Source organism: Phalacrocorax carbo, chromosome 2 (assembly GCF_963921805.1).
Source record: "Phalacrocorax carbo chromosome 2, bPhaCar2.1, whole genome shotgun sequence".
Classification (NCBI taxonomy): Eukaryota; Metazoa; Chordata; class Aves; order Suliformes; family Phalacrocoracidae; genus Phalacrocorax; species Phalacrocorax carbo.
Window position 1 is genome coordinate 58,311,390 of NC_087514.1, and position 16,107 is coordinate 58,327,496.

At 44.1% G+C, this 16,107-nt stretch overlaps 1 protein-coding gene across 3 annotated transcripts; it reads left to right on the top strand.

Moving 5' to 3' along the window:
* The first annotated feature begins 209 nt into the window (after nucleotides 1–209).
* Nucleotides 210–15,458, top strand: PRELID3A (PRELI domain containing 3A). Of its 3 annotated transcripts, XM_064443049.1 has the most exons (7): nucleotides 210–1,177; nucleotides 3,824–3,992; nucleotides 4,405–4,494; nucleotides 5,266–5,336; nucleotides 5,431–5,533; nucleotides 5,982–6,089; nucleotides 11,111–15,458. In XM_064443049.1, exons 1-6 carry the CDS (start codon nucleotides 1,146–1,148, stop codon nucleotides 6,063–6,065), a joined length of 549 nt encoding a protein of 182 aa, XP_064299119.1. In that variant the 5' UTR covers nucleotides 210–1,145; the 3' UTR covers nucleotides 6,066–6,089; nucleotides 11,111–15,458. The 3 variants fall into 3 exon arrangements, with proteins under 3 accessions (XP_064299119.1, XP_064299120.1, XP_064299118.1); XM_064443050.1 differs by lacking the exons at nucleotides 5,982–6,089; nucleotides 11,111–15,458 and adding an exon at nucleotides 7,339–7,452 and having other exon boundaries at nucleotides 212–1,177; XM_064443048.1 differs by lacking the exon at nucleotides 5,982–6,089 and having other exon boundaries at nucleotides 226–1,177.
* Nucleotides 15,459–16,107: the final 649 nt, after the last annotated feature.

Genomic DNA, 16,107 nt, shown 5'->3' on the forward strand with positions numbered 1-16,107 from the left:
AGCGGGAAGGGCGGCCGTTACCGGGGGGCGGTGGCTGCCCGTGCCCAGGCAAGGCCTGCAGGGGGCCCGGCACGGCTGGCGCCGCAAGGAAGGGCGGGCTGTGAGGCTGGGCCTGTGGGAGGGGAGGGGAGAGGGGGGGAGGGGGGAGGGGCGGGCTTCGGCGCCCTGAGGGGCCGGTTGCTGCTGACGTAACGCCCAATGGAGTCTGGTGGGAAATAAGAAAACCTGTCCCCTTCCTTTTTTAATTTTTCTTACGTAATACATTTTATGTCGATGCGGGCGCTGTAAAATCACTTTGTGTAAAGGCCTTTAGGTCAATTAAGACGTTTGGCATCATCACCCTGGTGAAAGGTCTGGAGAGCAAGTCTTATGAGTAGCGGCTGAGGAACCCGGGGTGGTTTAGTCTGGAGGAGGCTGAGGGGAGATCTTATCGCTCTCTACAACTGCCTGAAAGCCGGTTGTAGTGAGGTGGGTGTTGGTCTCTTCTCCCAAATAAGAAGCAACAGAACGAGAGCAAACGGCCTCAAGCTGCACCAGGGGAGGTTTAGATCGGATAGTAGGAAAAATTTCTTCCCTGAAAGAGTGGTCAGGCACTGGAACGGGCTGCCCAGAGAGGTGGTGGAGTCCCCATCCCTGGAGGTGTTCAAAAAACGTGTAGACGTGGCACCTGGGAACATGGTTCAGGAGGTGTGGGGGTGTTGCGGTGGCAGTTGGACTTGGTGATCCTAGAGGTCTTTTCCAACTTTAATGATTCTATGATCGCGTCACTCCTAGGCATAGCAACGCGCACCCAACACATGGCTGTATATTACGTCCGCGATTGCTAGCCTGTTCAAAGCAAAACTCCCCAACGTAAGCAATTCGGCGACCTTTATCTGTTACAAGCCGGGAGATGGGCACCTCGTTCACCAGGCGCCGGTGGGACGTCTGCGCCTGCGCCCTGCCCCGTTCCCCAGTGGCGGGGAGGGAGTGACGGCAGCGCGTGACGCAAGAGCCGGCGGGACACGCCCTTGTGCCGTCAGGCGGAGCTCCGCCTCCCTCCCACTGCCAGCGGCTGCTGGCGTCTGCCGGCCGGCCGGCACAGGACTGTCAGTCGCCGCCCGCCTCACCCCGCCGGCACCGAGGAGAGACCGAGTCGGGCGGCCATGAAGATCTGGAGCTCGGAGCACGTGTTCGGGTGAGGGGCCGCGGGGTGGGGGGGGGGGAAGGGATGCGGGAAGGATGGGCTGAGGGTCTCAGGACCCTCCCGCGCGCGCCCCGCGGCCGTTGAACGGCGGCGCTGCTTCTTCCGCCGGCCGCGCGCGCGGGCGGGCCGCCGCTCCGGCGCCTTGCCGGGCCCTGACAGGGTGAGGGCGGAAACGGGGAACGCCGCGGGCGCGGCCCAGGAGGGAGGCTGGCGGCGGCGGCGGCTCCTGGCCGGTTCTGCCGGCACGAAGGCTCGCGCGGCAGCCGGGGGAAGGGGGGGAGGGGTGGGCACCGGCTTCTGTCGGCGTGAAGTCCTCCGGTGAGGGGGGCTGGGCATCAGCGCCCCCCCCGCCGCCGGTTCTCCCTCGCCGGTTCTCCGTCGCCTTAAGCTTTTTCCTGCGTGGTGTGAGGGTTTCTCCCACCTCCTGCCGCTTGCGGCGGGAAATGCCGTCCGAGCAGGGCGGTGGTAGAGCTGGCTGGGCGGCGTAATGGCGTGATAAAGGAGCATTAAAGGGAAAAAAAACTTTCACGCTATCAAGAAAAGAAAAGAAAAATCCCAAACTACTGACGCGCTCGATGATGGATTCCAAGAGGTATGGGCAGAGTAACTGTGTTTCACCTTACCTGTCAGACACTCTACAGAGATGCCTAGCAGACAGCCAATGACAGCTGAGTGAGTTTTCTTACCATCAGTCCTTCTTCTGTATTAGACATATTTTGAACATGGCTCTGGACGTCCAGTTCTATTTTTGTAAAAGAGGTAACAATAGGCAAAAGTATCAACAGGTACAGTAAGGCTTGCTCAAGCCATACCAGGGAGCTGACACAGAGGACACAGCAGTTCTAGTGCAGCTCTTAAAATGCCACCGATAACTTGTCTGCTACAGGTCTCTTAAAATACTCAAAATCTGAAGAGCACCAGGGGTGATAATTCTTAAAATATTTACAAAATATCCCAGTTGTGCAGTTTTAAACTTCTTTACATTAATACAACTGAATTCATAACCCTGACATAGGTGTTAGGTGTCCGACTTCAACATTAGTCTGGTATAAGCATGCGATAGCTTCTAATATGAAGTGACAGGTAGAGGCTAGTAAAGGCTGCTTGTGTATGGTATAACTCCCGGGTTTGAGATTAATATCTGTCACCTGGCAGACACAAACTCAATTTTTACTTGGCATTTTCTCATTAAGATCTGCATTGGAACGCCCCCATCTGATGATGTAATGTGTGCGGGTGTAGGTAGTTCAGATCAGGGGTTAATAAAATACTGTTGTGCCTTATCAGATCTCTGACTCTTAAAGTCCCTCAAGGACACTTTACAGAAATTTGACCTTTTCAGTTTGTGTATCTTCTGTTGATTATGATATATAGTTCCTGAGGATAACATGGAGTGGTCCTCCAGCTCTCCTTCTTAAGTAGGAATTGAAAGCTGTGTTTTTCCTGCTTGCACCAATGAAGCTCAAAGATCTTTTCTTATTCTTCATGCTGGAAAAAGAACTTATTTTTCCAAGCTTCTGTTTCTTCTGGTGGTGGTGTACTGTTGATGCCCTTCTGTACTGGTCTATTTTAAGACTAAAAGTAGTGTTCTTAAAAATCAGATCCATTTAGGCCCCTAAGTGCAACTCTTATGTACAAGTTGGCACCCCTGAACCTTCCTAAGTTAGGTATCAATAGTTGAATTTTTAAAGGTACCTTTAAAGGTTATAAACGTTTTATTCCAGATCTCTCAGTTATTCTGAATATAGAAATCATTGCTTAGGGATGGAATTTCTGTATTGGATCAAGTCCATGATTTTTCTAGCTGCCTCTATTTCAGAAGATATATGAAGTCCTACAACAAGAGCCATGTTGACAGCCTGGCCTGGCCTTGGGTAGTGGGGCTGCTCTGATCCCAGAAGTTTGAGATTATCAAAACTTGTTTCATAAAAACAGTTCTGTATTGAGAAGAGTATCCATAAATGTAATTTATGCTAACAAGCTGCTGGAAGCAGTAGTACATTTGCAGACTTAAGGCAGTGAGCTGATACGGTTTCTAAAAATCTGTTTCTTTATTTCGAACTTCCTGATTTTTTTTTAAGTTGAATTTCACTTTGTTGCTATAGGAAGAAACAGAAGCTAATGATTTCTTATTGAGTGTATATTGGTGTGCTTAGAATTATAGAAGATTTTATGTTGGCGTGGACTTCTGGAGGTCGTGTAGTCCAGCCTCCTTCTTCTCAAAGCAGGGCTAACTTAAATGTTAAGTCAGGCTGATTTTCTGTTTGAGTTCTAAAATGAATCGAGGTTCAACAATCTCTGTGGACAGCTACCCTATCATTGTGGGGTTTTTTCACAGCTAATTGGAATGTTACTTGTAGCAATTTGTGACTGTTATCCCTTCCCCTCATTTCTGTTAGGCTTGGGTTAACAATTCCTTTCTTCACTCTGTAGAAAGGAATATTTTTTTTTCTGTTTGTGTGTCAGTACTTTTCATATTGCCTTTCCAAGCATTGCTGTATTCTGATGGGACTTCTGGGAGCTCTGAAGGTGTAGAGCATGTGCTATATTACGCAAGCTAGATCCCTGATTTAGTGTTGTCTGGATACTTGCAATTAAGTATGCAGTAGTTACAAATGTTGTCACCTCTTCTTACAGGCACCCCTGGGATACAGTGATCAAAGCTGCTATGAGAAAGTACCCTAACCCAATGAATCCATGTGTGGTAGGAGTAGATGTCCTCGACAGAAGCCTGGATAATCAGGGGAGGCTGCATAGTCACCGTCTTCTCAGCACAGAGTGGGGATTGCCAAATATTGTAAAAGCGGTATGTTTTTGCAGTCTTAATGGTTTATTAGGGGTGTGATGCATTTTTATGTCATCATCCAAACTGTAGCTGAATTCAAAGTAAAAACTTAATTTATAGGAAATATCATCCACAAATATCGCATAAGCTGTGGAGTACTTTGTAGGAAAAATACGTTGTAGGCTTTACTATGTCTGTAGTATGTGTGTGTGTCTATACATGCCTTCCAGTCTGATCTGTGCCGTGCTATATGACTGATACGGCCTACCGGGATGTAGCCTTGCCACTGATCACAGCATTGTGGTATCCATGAATTACTTTGTATTTATTTGGGGTCACTAAGAACTTGACATTTATGAATGTCAGTTTGGCTTTTTTAAATTATTACTTTAGTACTTCACTTTTAATTTTTTTTTTATCTCTTCACTTTCAGATTTTAGGAACAAGTAGAACTCTGACTTACATTGAGGAACATTCTGTGGTAGATCCAGTGGAAAAAAAGATGGAGCTTTGCTCAACTAATGTGAGTGGTAGCTTAAGAAGTTTCTGGTAATTAGTTCTGGAGATTAGACATTTTGCTCTTAACATTTCGATTAGATTTGTGTTTACATCTTTCACCAGGAGGCGGCAATTTCCACATCTTATTTTTTCCCTCCTTCTTCCCACAAATAGGAAACTTTAAATACTTTGGGATCAAACATTTGCGATTCTGTTTTTAATGTAAGATTATTTCTCAGAATGCATGTAAAGTAGCCTGACTTTTAGATTAATAACTTGTTCTACATTACACTGCCATTTACAGCAAAACTTTTAATTTGAAATGCCTTTTTTCACAAAATGCAAATGAAGTATTATGCTCTATTTTGGTATCCTGGGAACTTGTAACTATCAGATTTAAGGTGGAGTTGTCTGTAGGAGAGCCTTGTCTTTGTACCAGAGGCATTGTCTTTCCTGAGTATTAATTTTCTGTGCACTCCAAGTAGTGTTATGGTGGTCTCGGTCTTGAACAGCCTCTCTGAACTGCATGCCATAAATCAAGATAAGACTCAACATTCAGAGAAAACAAATGGAAAGCTGTTTGTGCTTTGTACTGTGAATAGGAACTTAGGTTGATATAATTAGATCTAGGATAGGAGAAGATGCATCACCTTTTATAGGTCTTTTTATTGGCTGTGTTCTGGGTTTTATATTCTGTGACATTAAATTGAGTGTTTTGCTGTTGAGTAGTGCTGTTGATAACAGAAAAACGAAAGGTGGGAAGTGAGGATTTCAGCTCTTTTTTTCTTTTCAAAAGATTACTCTCACAAACTTGGTGTCTGTTGATGAGAGACTGGTTTACACACCTCATCCTGAAAACCCTGAAAAGTAAGTAAGGATATTTGTGTGCTTCTTTGTGCATGGGAGACATTATGTTAGTCCACTTCTGTTTAGGTATTAACTTTTCTTTTTCCTCCTACAGAACTGTGCTAACTCAAGAAGCAATTATTACTGTTAAAGGCATTAGCTTGAGCAGTTATCTGGAAAGCTTAATGGCAAACACAATATCTTCTAATGCCAGAAAGGTACATTTTTATTTTGGCTTCTCCCTCTCTCGCCCTACCCCCATCTTTCTTTTTGTTGAAATAGTAATTGTCAGTCATATGTGCTGAATACTCTATTTAATTTCTCCACACTTTGCACCCAGAGTTTCAACTGATTTTTTTTAGAGGACTTCAGCAAGTAGAATATAATTTCCCAAAATATGAAAAGGTTTCACTACTAAATCTTTGTTTTTCAACTAGAGTCGCCCATCAGAATGAACAAACTTCTATGTGTATGCTACAGTTACACATAGCATATACCTATTTTTGGGTTTGGGTTTGTTGTTTTTTTTTTTTCCCAAAGCACCTTTTAAACACTACCCTCCTATTTCCAGGAGTTAGTGCTAGTAGTGAACATAACTTCCTTTTCAGCCTTTATCATTTGGGTTTAGCAGTTAATGCTAGCATATTTTCTCTGCTGCTTTGTCAGTTGTTCCAGTTCCTGTCCATTATTGAGCTGTCTCCTTGCCTTTGGTCGACAGTAAGGCAGTGTAAGCAGAGGCATATTCTTTGAAGAGATGAAACTATGTTGGCTTTTGTAGGTAACACTACACTGACTCCACTGTCTCGTGCTTGCTTTTTCTGCTTGGCTTGCAGCCCTGGAGCTGTACTTCGGCGCAGGCAGAGCTACGGGAGTGCTTATTCTTGGGCATGTTGTCCTATCCTCCTTCGGGGAAGGTGGGAAAGCAATGGGGTTGCTAGAGAAGCACAGGCATCAGTGCCTAGTGGTGGGATGAGCGCACCTCAAGTTTGAGTTTGTGCTCTGCACTGCTGGAGAGGTTCAGCACAGTGGGAATCTGGCCCAGGTAACTCCTCCTATGCCAGAGCCCCTGTGCTTTGGACAGCCCTCTGTCCTTGGGAGGGGTGTTGCTTGACCAAGGCAGTGTAAGGCAACTTGAGGGGAGGTATTGGCTAACTAGGTCAGAAAGAAGAAAGCCTCCTTTTCCTCCTCTCTGTGTCCTTCTCCAAAAATGAGAGGAATACAGGTTAAAATCAGGGGATGGGGAAGGAGTGATGGGTAGTTTCTAGACACCAAAGAGTAACTTTAATTAGCTGAGTGCTCTCTATATTTGTTTGAAAGTCATAAATGGAATGTATTTCAGATAAATTATAATTCTATTCTGATCCAGTTTCCATTTTGAAGTCCGTGTAGGGCATGTATTCTTGAAAGAGAGGTCCAAACCCTGGCTCACAACCAAACTTCAGGCTGACTGGGAGGCAGCAAAACACTAGCTGGTTGGAATTGCCAGGTCAACTAGGCACACTTAAAAGTGCTGGCTGAATTCCTCTTGTGGCGTCTGGCACATTTGCATGTCTCTATTGAACTCGGAGAAACTGTTTAAGTGTTTCTTGGTACCTCTTCAGGCGCTGCCTGTGTGAGAGCTCGATTCCTTTTAAAGATTGTTCTTCTGTTCTGCCATTTTCAAGGAACACACTGGCTCACAAGCTCGTTGCAAATAAGAGACGTTCTTGTCCTATGTGTTTCACTGAAGAGAGATTTTGAACTTGGCAGGAATTTGTACTTGCTGTCACCAGCCCTTTCTTTGCTAGCCAGTAACCTACTCCGCTATTACTAGCTCTTCTCGCACGCTGTGCTGTGCCTCTCTGCTTTTAGCACCCCTCTTAAAGTTCATCAGAGTTGCTGGAAAATGTTTTGTCGTTCTGAAGAAATAGGAAGTATTGAGATTTTGCTCTGAGGTAGAGGTGGCAGATGACGCATTACTATTTTTAATGACGATGGAAAAACCATTTGCCATATGTTGTAAATCTTTTTTGTGTTACTCCAGGGGTGGGATGCTATTGAGTGGATAATTCAAAATTCTGAAAGCGCTCTAAGCTAGCAGTTCTCCGCACCTACAGTTTGTGCTAACCTAGTGGTAATGCCAGCGTTCTTCTTCTTGGTACAGCATTTCAGCTTTCTAGCAAATATGTGCATGGATTGTTGTATTGTGAATTTCATAAATTAACCTGCATGTATGTTTTATATACATTGTATACAGGAATGGCAAACATGTTCATTACACTGCAGTTGTAGAGAGTGAGAGTAGGTCAGATCTAGACTGGATCAGTTAACGTGTGCTTAATGCCACTGGACAACCGACTTGCTGCAGCTGTGTCTTGTGCCACACGTTGTTGCTTACGGTTTGAAAGTGGAATGATGACTGTGGATAATTAGGCATGTGACTGAGTCCCTCTGCCAAGTGCTTGATCTGGTCCTGGTTTCTGTGATTTCAGTATGTAAAACTGGTACCTGAAGAAATTAATAAATTGGTTAATGACTGGAATTGGCATTATAAAAATGAAACAGAATTGGACTCTTAGGATAAAAAATTGATTGCTTGAAACAGATTGCCTAACAGAACTAATCTTTTGAATAGTGCAATTGTATTTGCTTTTCTTATGCCTGAGGAATGTTGTTGCCCTTCTGTGAACTTCTGTGGAAATCTGTATAAAGCTTGAAGCTGACAGAATGTCAGACTGTTCATGTTTTCATTGGTCTTGCAGTTCTATTCATTTTGGTAGTGATGTGTCCCTTAAGCGATGTGACTATGAAAAAATCTGACTTCAAGGTTGAGAGAACTGAGTGTTCTTGCATCTGTGATACCCCTGTGCAGATTGTTTTGATTCCACTAGTCAGTGCAGCCTGCCTCCGTCATTCCTGTATTGGCTTATGCTTCAACTAATAAGATTCCTTAAAAAAAGAAAAAATTCCATTATGCTGCTTCTCCTAGTTAAGAATGTAGGGGTTTTATTACACTGCTTACTTTGAGATCAGTGTCTGCCATGAGTGTTTGCTTTTACGTTCTCATTCCACTAAGCTTTTATGGCTGTTTTTCTGGAAAATGTCAACCACAAAGGCGGCATTTATCAGTCACTTAAGCTCTACCAACAAATCTTCATATGCGGAGTTTGGTCTGCCAGACATGTCATCCTGGTAACCTATGCAATAAAGACTAATATAATATGCATGCTTGATTATGAATGTGCTTGCTTAATGACTTACTATGGAATTTGTTGTACAGTATGAAACTTTATAGACAATCCTCTGTCAGATCTTTTTTTTTTCTGTAACTGGGTAGTTCTGCAGTACTTGCAGGCTTTGCATCTGGTTAAGATTTTGTAACTTAATTTCCTGTGCAGAATGTTCCTGAAATCTTCCTTGCCAATATTGCGAGTTTATTCTTAGCTGCAAAGTACAGCATGTAGCGTATGCAGGTCTAAGGAAACGTGCAGACCTACGTAGTCTCAAAAGCTGAAAGAAATATCTTTGTGCTCCAGTTGAACGTCATGGATTTTTTTTCTTTATTTTATCTTATCAACAGGTATATCAGCTAAAACACTATGACCTGGTTGTTTCATAGTCAGGTCCTGGAAAGAATCTCAGTATTTTTCTACTGAGCATTTTCTATGTTAAAGGTGTTTGACTTTATGATAAGTCTTCTTTGTGCAGTGAGACAAATATAACATCTAACCCATTGCTGTCTTACTCAGTTCTCTGTGCCGGTGTCACCTAAGAGAGGACATTTCAACCTGACTTTTAAATATCCAAATGCATGCTTACTGAAAGATGATTCCCCCTCTCTCCCCCCCACTTTGTTCCTTAGGGAGCACTCTACTTAGCTAATCCATGGCTAGTTACAACTTGTTGCTATGCAGTAGCCTAATCCTGTCTGGGTGCTTTTATCCACGGTTTGCTGGTGTTCGCAGGTCTTGTGCAGGATGTAGAGATGGTGGAAGTTATCACCTGCTGAAGCGTAGTCGATTTGGTGCTCAAATGGAAGGAACTCAGAAGCTAAATCATGTTCTTCTACCGACTTTTTTCAGCAACCCATACTTAAACTAGACCATTTAAATAATGTTTTCTTGATTATTGTCAGTATTTTTTAAAGGCATATCTTGAACTAAGTTAAATATACTCTTTTGTGAGGTAATTCTGGATAGGGCTGAATCCCTCTTACTGAGCTCTGGCCGAGAGTTGAACACTTTGTTGTCTTTGTTGTGATAAGTGGATAATGTTTCTCAGGTTAAGGACTGCCTGCCAGTGCAGACATAGGAATTAGTGTTTATTCTGTGAGTCCCTGTGATATGAAAAACCTGAAGAGAAACAGAGTCAGCCCTTCACTGAACTTAGTGAGGGTCTTGAGAGAAATACCCTCTTATTCAAAGCAAAACTTGATTTCTTTTAATATGTTACACTTTGTAGCCGGGAACTAGGCTTTTAATATCATTCCCGAGTAATGTTTCTAGCCTTCAGAAAAATTCTTCAAGAGTATGTGTGGGCATTGTTTTGAATTTTATGATTTTTTTAGGTTTTCAAAGCTGTTTATGCAGATTCTTGTTCATGCTTAGTGGTTTATAAAGGACATCAGCAGGTTCTGGACACTTTAAGAGGTTTTTGTTCACTTTATCACCTATAATGCATGCATCAAAAATAGTACATCAGAGTTCAGAACATCTCTGTGTGTGTGTGTGTGCGCGCGTGTGTAGGGCTGTTCCCCCCCTTTTCCTCGATCTCTGCAAAGGGCTTGAACACTGACACTGGCTCTCCTGAAGACTTCAGACTTTTTAGGGTCAGACCTTTTATCTCCAGAACTCCTCTAGACTTGGCCAGGGCCAAGTAGCGCAATAGCGGTGAATGTCTCTTGGCTTCTCTTTAAGTGAAAAAAGGCCAGGTGTTTTCCTGGTCTGATCCCATCTGCTTGTTTTGGCAAGAGCTGTCATTCTGAGATTGTGGAGCTTTAAAATCTTGCACTCTTGTTTAGTTAAAGTGCTTCTCTTTGTTTTCTTGGCTTTGTTGTGCACCTGGCTGCATGCTCATTTTGTGGTCATTGGGGTGCAGCTGCTACAGGGTGTTCTTAAGGTAAAAGGTTTTTGACGTGCTTATTTCGCTGGATTCCCCAGCTCTTACTTGGCTGCCAGTGCCTGGCTTTGAGGCACTCCCATTCTGAGAATTCAACAGAGAAAGACCATACCTCGATATAAAATGTGCACCTCTAGTCTCTCAGTTAGTCTGTTCTATATGCCAAAAAGTTGCTATGCATGAATATAGAAATCAGTGCAAGTCCATCTCTGAACTCTTGCTAGCTATCAAATCCGTTAGTTGCTACTTCAGAGAGCACCTGGAGGACCATCTTTCTTCATCCTGGATCTTCTCAAAAACTGTCCCTATAACTTGGTTAATGCATCCGCGAACAGTATCTGGACTTTGCCATAAATTTGCTGATAATCTTTGGGTGCTGGGAGCAGCAAACAGTAAAACCAGCAATACTCTTACGTAAGGGAGCTTAACTGCTGAATTGGGCTTTTTGGCTAGGTGCGCTACTGGGAGCTCACACCAATACTGAGTTTACTTTTTGCTTATGGGTTACGCAAATGCCTTTGCAGTGAAGTTTCCATAAGGACATGCTAAGAAATTACCAGTATAATCTGGTATCAAACTATGCAGGGCATGACATTAATTTTAAAACAAGTCTTGTGTCTGACAGAGGAAAAACTATAGAAACATGAGCAGTGGTGGTGTTTTGGTTCTGATCCTAAATTCCAGTGTTTTCCTGGCAGGGTCGGGATGCCCTGGAGTGGGTGATCAGCAAACTAAACACAGAACTGGAGGAGCTGAAGTCAACACGCGAGGGCATGAAACCAGCCATGGCAGCAGCGTCAACAGAAAACTAACACCAAAAATACCAAGTAACTGACGGAAAAGTTTTATTCTGCAGACTGCTTTGTACATCTCCCTTCCAAGGCTGATCTGCAGAGGTTTTATATATTTATGAGAATATTGGATCAGCAGAAAAGTAACCTCATCTGTCATCTCCACAGCAGCTCCCGTTGCCTAGTGAAGATTAAATTGACCTCCTGCAGATGCTCTTTTCATTTAAACACTTTATTTTTAACACTGGAAACAAAACATTTAGCACATTTAAAACTGCCTAAATGTGCCTTTTATAACAAAGGTAGAGAGTATGTTACATTTACTCCTCGGTTTTTCGTACTCAAACTTGAGAAGAACGCATGTGTGGCATTAAGGGTTTACCATGCGAACATTTGTTCTGTAAAGGGCCGATGGGTACAAGAGCACTGAATCTCCTGGTTTATAATCTGATAGTGTCTTATGACCATTTAAAGGGAATGACATGAGTCAGAACGTGATACTGTAGAATCAGATACCTATCTAGAGGATCATCCCAAAAAGCTAAAACTTGAGTGGTAGGAGCTTCTTTTATGTTGTTTAAATGTGCTGCCTGAACATGACACACAGACACTTTACTTCTTAGATGTTTGTATCCAAGCAAAGATAACGTTTCTATTGATGTTAATAGCCTAAACCAGTTTTTTGGTGGGGAGAAGGGTATAATTTATTTTCATATTTATTAACTTGCCCTAGTTCCTCCCCTCCCTGTGAGGAGAGGAGTAGTAATTCCTGGAAGGTGCTGGAAAATACTTCTCTTACTTATCTCTAAGAAGGGTACTTGTAGGCCACTTGAATGAAGAGGCTTTGCTCGTCCACTGGTCCTTGTTCTTCACATCATGTCTTAACTGAGGGAGAGACCGACGCAATAACCAGAAGAGTTGAAATGAGAAATAAGCGGGAAATTTGAAATCCAAATGGTAAGGTTTCATGAACGCGGACTTTTTGTGCTCTGAATGGAGAAAACGAGTACAAGAGAAGCAAATGGACTCTCCTTTTTGAGTGCTTTCTACTAACTACTGCCTACCAGTGTAACTCAGTTTTTTTAACACTTTTCCATATTGGTACAAAATGGTTGTAGGATCATTTTAAATGCTTCTCATTATCTGGAAGAATACTCCAGTAACTGTAGAAAGTGCTTCCTCTGAAATGTGCATAAATATGTATTGGTAACGGTCCTAGCCTTGTCTGGTGATGTTCACAAAATTTTCATATTTGGTCCAGGTATGGTATCCGTTTCTTAGACAGCCCTCTGTTAGGGCATTTTAACTTATTTTTTTGGTGTCCACACAAAGTGAAATACTCGTTCAAGCGGTGAGCATGTGTTTAGGAAGCTGTTAAAAAGAGCATGAGTTACTTGTAAAAAAGTAGAAGAGTAAAATGTTGGTCACTGTTTTGATCTGGTAATTTTTAAAATGTCTGTTGCTTAAGGGAAAAGTCAGCGTTTGTGTTCTGGTTAGCTTGAAAGCGAACATTAATTTGGGTGTAACTGTAGTCTCCCTAAATTACATGATCCTGATAAATAAATGTAATTAAAAAAATACATATAGTTGACAGCAATTAAATATGTACCTAATATTTACATTGCTCTTTTTATATGGACCTAAAGCCTTTCTTATTTTGGAACACAAACTTAGAGCTTAAAGGCTGATAGCAGCTCCTTTGCAGACAACAGGCTGGCTAGCTTTGGTGCCGGCCAGCTGGTGTGCTTCTCAGGGGCGTGATACCACTTTTCCTGGGTACGGAGTGCAGAAGATGTTCTAGCTCCTGGTGGTGTTCTGCTAGGAAGGGGGGTACAGCTGTGGCAGAGCTCTGCATACAAAAGGAAAAGACTAGTAAACGTGTGTGTGTGTGTGTGTGTGTGTGAGATGGGAATTGTCACAGGGCAGGTAGAAAAGTCTTTGGAGAGATTCAAGTACTGCTTCTGTTTGGAAGAATTGTCTAAAGCTGCTTCTTGCATCAAATTTGAAATAATTGCTTAGTGTTGCCTTACAGCTGACTGACTTCTGTACAGCACCTCCCAGCACTAGCTGGTGTCCCAGAAAGGTCACCACAGGCTCCTATGTTCTGCCTACGGCCAAACTCGCAGGGTCAGTGCCAGTTATGCATCAGTTCTCTGGATTACGTTCTTTGCCCTTCATTCCCTTCTTCCAGAAACAAATCCTCATCTGCTTCTGTTGCAGCATCTCCATTGCTTCATTCCCCACTGGTTTTGGGCTGGTTCCTCTCCACATTTGATGCTACTTGGGCACTCTACAGCTGGATGCTTCGCTTTCCCACCTGTCTGCTGCCCCACTTGCTACGGATCAGCACCCTGCCTGCTTGTGCTTAGTCCTCTCCTGCTTTTCTCTGGGCTAAATTGGAGCAAGGAAGCTTTGGGTAGTAGAAAAAGGCTAATTTCTTCCAGAGGCCAGTTCTGGCACCCAGCTGCCTCTCTCTGCTGCCAGACAGTGCTGCTGCTTCTCACTCTTTTCGGTGTTGGTGACACTCCTGCACCTCTGGCCTTACTGCTCTTCCTGCGGTTGCTCATTTTGCCAGTGTGTACAAAAGACCTTACAGGCAGTGGTTGCGCTGGGACCAAGTAGGCTCCAGTGTTTTGCAGCTGAAGCAGTTCTTAATTTCCCAGAAGCTTTCCTGGACACTTTGACTCTTCTGCTTTCTGCCCATCTTGTTTGCACATGGGGCTCCCACCCTTCTCCTTTGGCCATGTGCCTCCTCACCACGGGATCCGATGGGAACTCTAGCTGTATGTTCAGCCACTGCTTTTGAAGCACACTGTTCCCCACTCCTCTTCTGCCGCTGTTATGGGCTGAGTTGACCCTTGGGGCAAAAAACACCTTCCTTTGGAATTGCTTATCTTGGTCCTTCCCTGGGGAAACTCCCCCATCTTTATTTACTGGAAATGGCCAAAAATATTTTTTAAAGTCGGTTTTATGTAATGTGCATTGACTGAGGTGTCTGTCAGAGACAGAAAGCTGCGCATAAGGGAGAGTGCCAGGCTGCTTGTGGGAGCGGGGTAGGGTGTAGCTTTTTGGATTGGTGCAGAAACAGCCAGCTTTGTAGGAGGAAAAAAATTTATAAAGCAGAAATGGCATTAAGTCAATGCTCATTAACTTGGGAGGATCTTGAGGCACTGGGGACCAAACAGAAGAAAGCTCAGCACATGCTGATTAATGGGTAGCAAGTGCCATTTTGAATAAGAACTCTGCACTTTGAGAGTTGAAAATAGAACTAAGAGAGTTTTGTGTGTTGGGGGAGGGGGGTTGTTTACTGCTGCTGTTCGAGCCACAGAGGCTTGTGGTGCGGTGTGTCTGGGCCTTAGGCTGCAAGTCAAGGGAAAGGGTGTGGGGGAGTGTGTGGCTGTAGGGAGGTGGTTTGGTTTTAAGATGGTAGTGCCAGTGTAGCGGGTCTCCAGGCTGGTCAGGAGTGTGGCTGCCCAGTAACCACAGCAGCATTGCACGCGCCTGCTGTGGAAGGCTGGAGCTGGGGAGGGCTGGTGTCGCGGGAGGAGCCGCGAGGGAAGAGGTCAGCAGGTGCAATGGCAGGAAGGGTCATGTTTGTTGGGAAGCTGGGCAAGCCTGGTGCAAGTTACAGCATTCCTGCAAGACTTGCTTAACACAAGCAAAGGCGCTGACCTGCAGCACGTGGCACGTGTCGGGAATTGATGTATAGCACTTATCTGGCCCTGGTGCATGTGATGCTGTAATGCTGCGTAAGATGACGTGACATTCCTTGATGTGACGCTTTTCATTTAACTCTTCAGGTGGAGCAGTGGGCAACACCTTCCTGTTCTTGTATCTTCCTAGACTGTAAGCTGTGACGGGCAGGACTCTGTGAAGTGTCTGTGTACACTGAGGTGCTATCTTAAATAAATGACACCCTCAGTTTAAAAAAAAACAACAAACAACAAACCAAACCACTTCTGGGTGTAACTGCTGTAATATCAACTGGGCTGTTGGTTTTCAGAGAAAAACTGCAGAAAAGCCACAGAAAAACTATTTGCCTTAGCCTGTGCTGGGTAAGCAGCAGGGCCCGGTACCGGCCTCCCTGGAGCTCGCTGGAAGTTGCCCACCTACTGGGCAGAAGCTCTGCAGGTGACCTTGGTGCCTGCACTGGTAACACCATGTGGGTCTGGCAGCTGCTTCGCTCTGCAGTAAAGCAGGAGTCATCTCAAACAATCAGCCTTGATTTGTAAATAAAACCTCATTTACAAGTCAATATTATTATCTAATAAATGTTGCATTTATCTAATAAACTACCTTCTTACCCCACCAAGGCTACTTGCCACCACCTGGAATCGTGCAGGTTATGGACTAGCCTTTTAATCGCAGCTCCAAGAGGCAGGTCATGCTTTCGCTATCAATTTGTTCAATGAAAAGGCGTATTTTGTGAAGCACAACTCCTCTCTTCTTTTTTCTACAGCTGAGGTGACGGAGGTGCGACTCTCATTTTATTAGAAGGCACCAGCAGGTAGAATGATCCGCAGGGGCTCCTAATTCGGGGCCCTGCTGGTACAAACCTCCCCTTTTCACTCTTCTGTAATTTTGTTTCTAACCTTGTCAAAATGTGCAGCAGCAAAGGTTCAGGGCTCTACCCGACCAAGCAAGCGTGGCACACGTTTAAAGACTTTTTAAGATTAGTAACGCATAAACAAGCAATTGCATTTCAGTACCACGTAACATGGAATCACACAGCTGATTCTATTGTCTTCCTCTGTTAGAGCTGAGGCCCCGGGTGTACCTGAAGCCACGCAGACGGTACCTGTGCAGTGACAGCCCAGAAGCGAGAGAAGGCGGAAGTGTCTCTGCTTTGGGCCCGTTCATCTCCAAAAAGTACATCTCCTGTTTGGGATCTCCTTTTTTTTTGA

What these genes read in the sequence shown, in the direction of transcription:
- PRELID3A (XM_064443048.1), top strand. Translation starts at nt 1,146, where the DNA reads ATGAAGATCTGGAGCTCGGAGCACGTGTTCGG. An exon ending in AGCTCGGAGCACGTGTTCGG is followed by an intron (nt 1,178 to 3,823) that starts GTGAGGGGCCGC and finishes CTCTTCTTACAG; the next exon opens with GCACCCCTGGGATACAGTGA. An exon ending in TGCCAAATATTGTAAAAGCG is followed by an intron (nt 3,993 to 4,404) that starts GTATGTTTTTGC and finishes CTTCACTTTCAG; the next exon opens with ATTTTAGGAACAAGTAGAAC.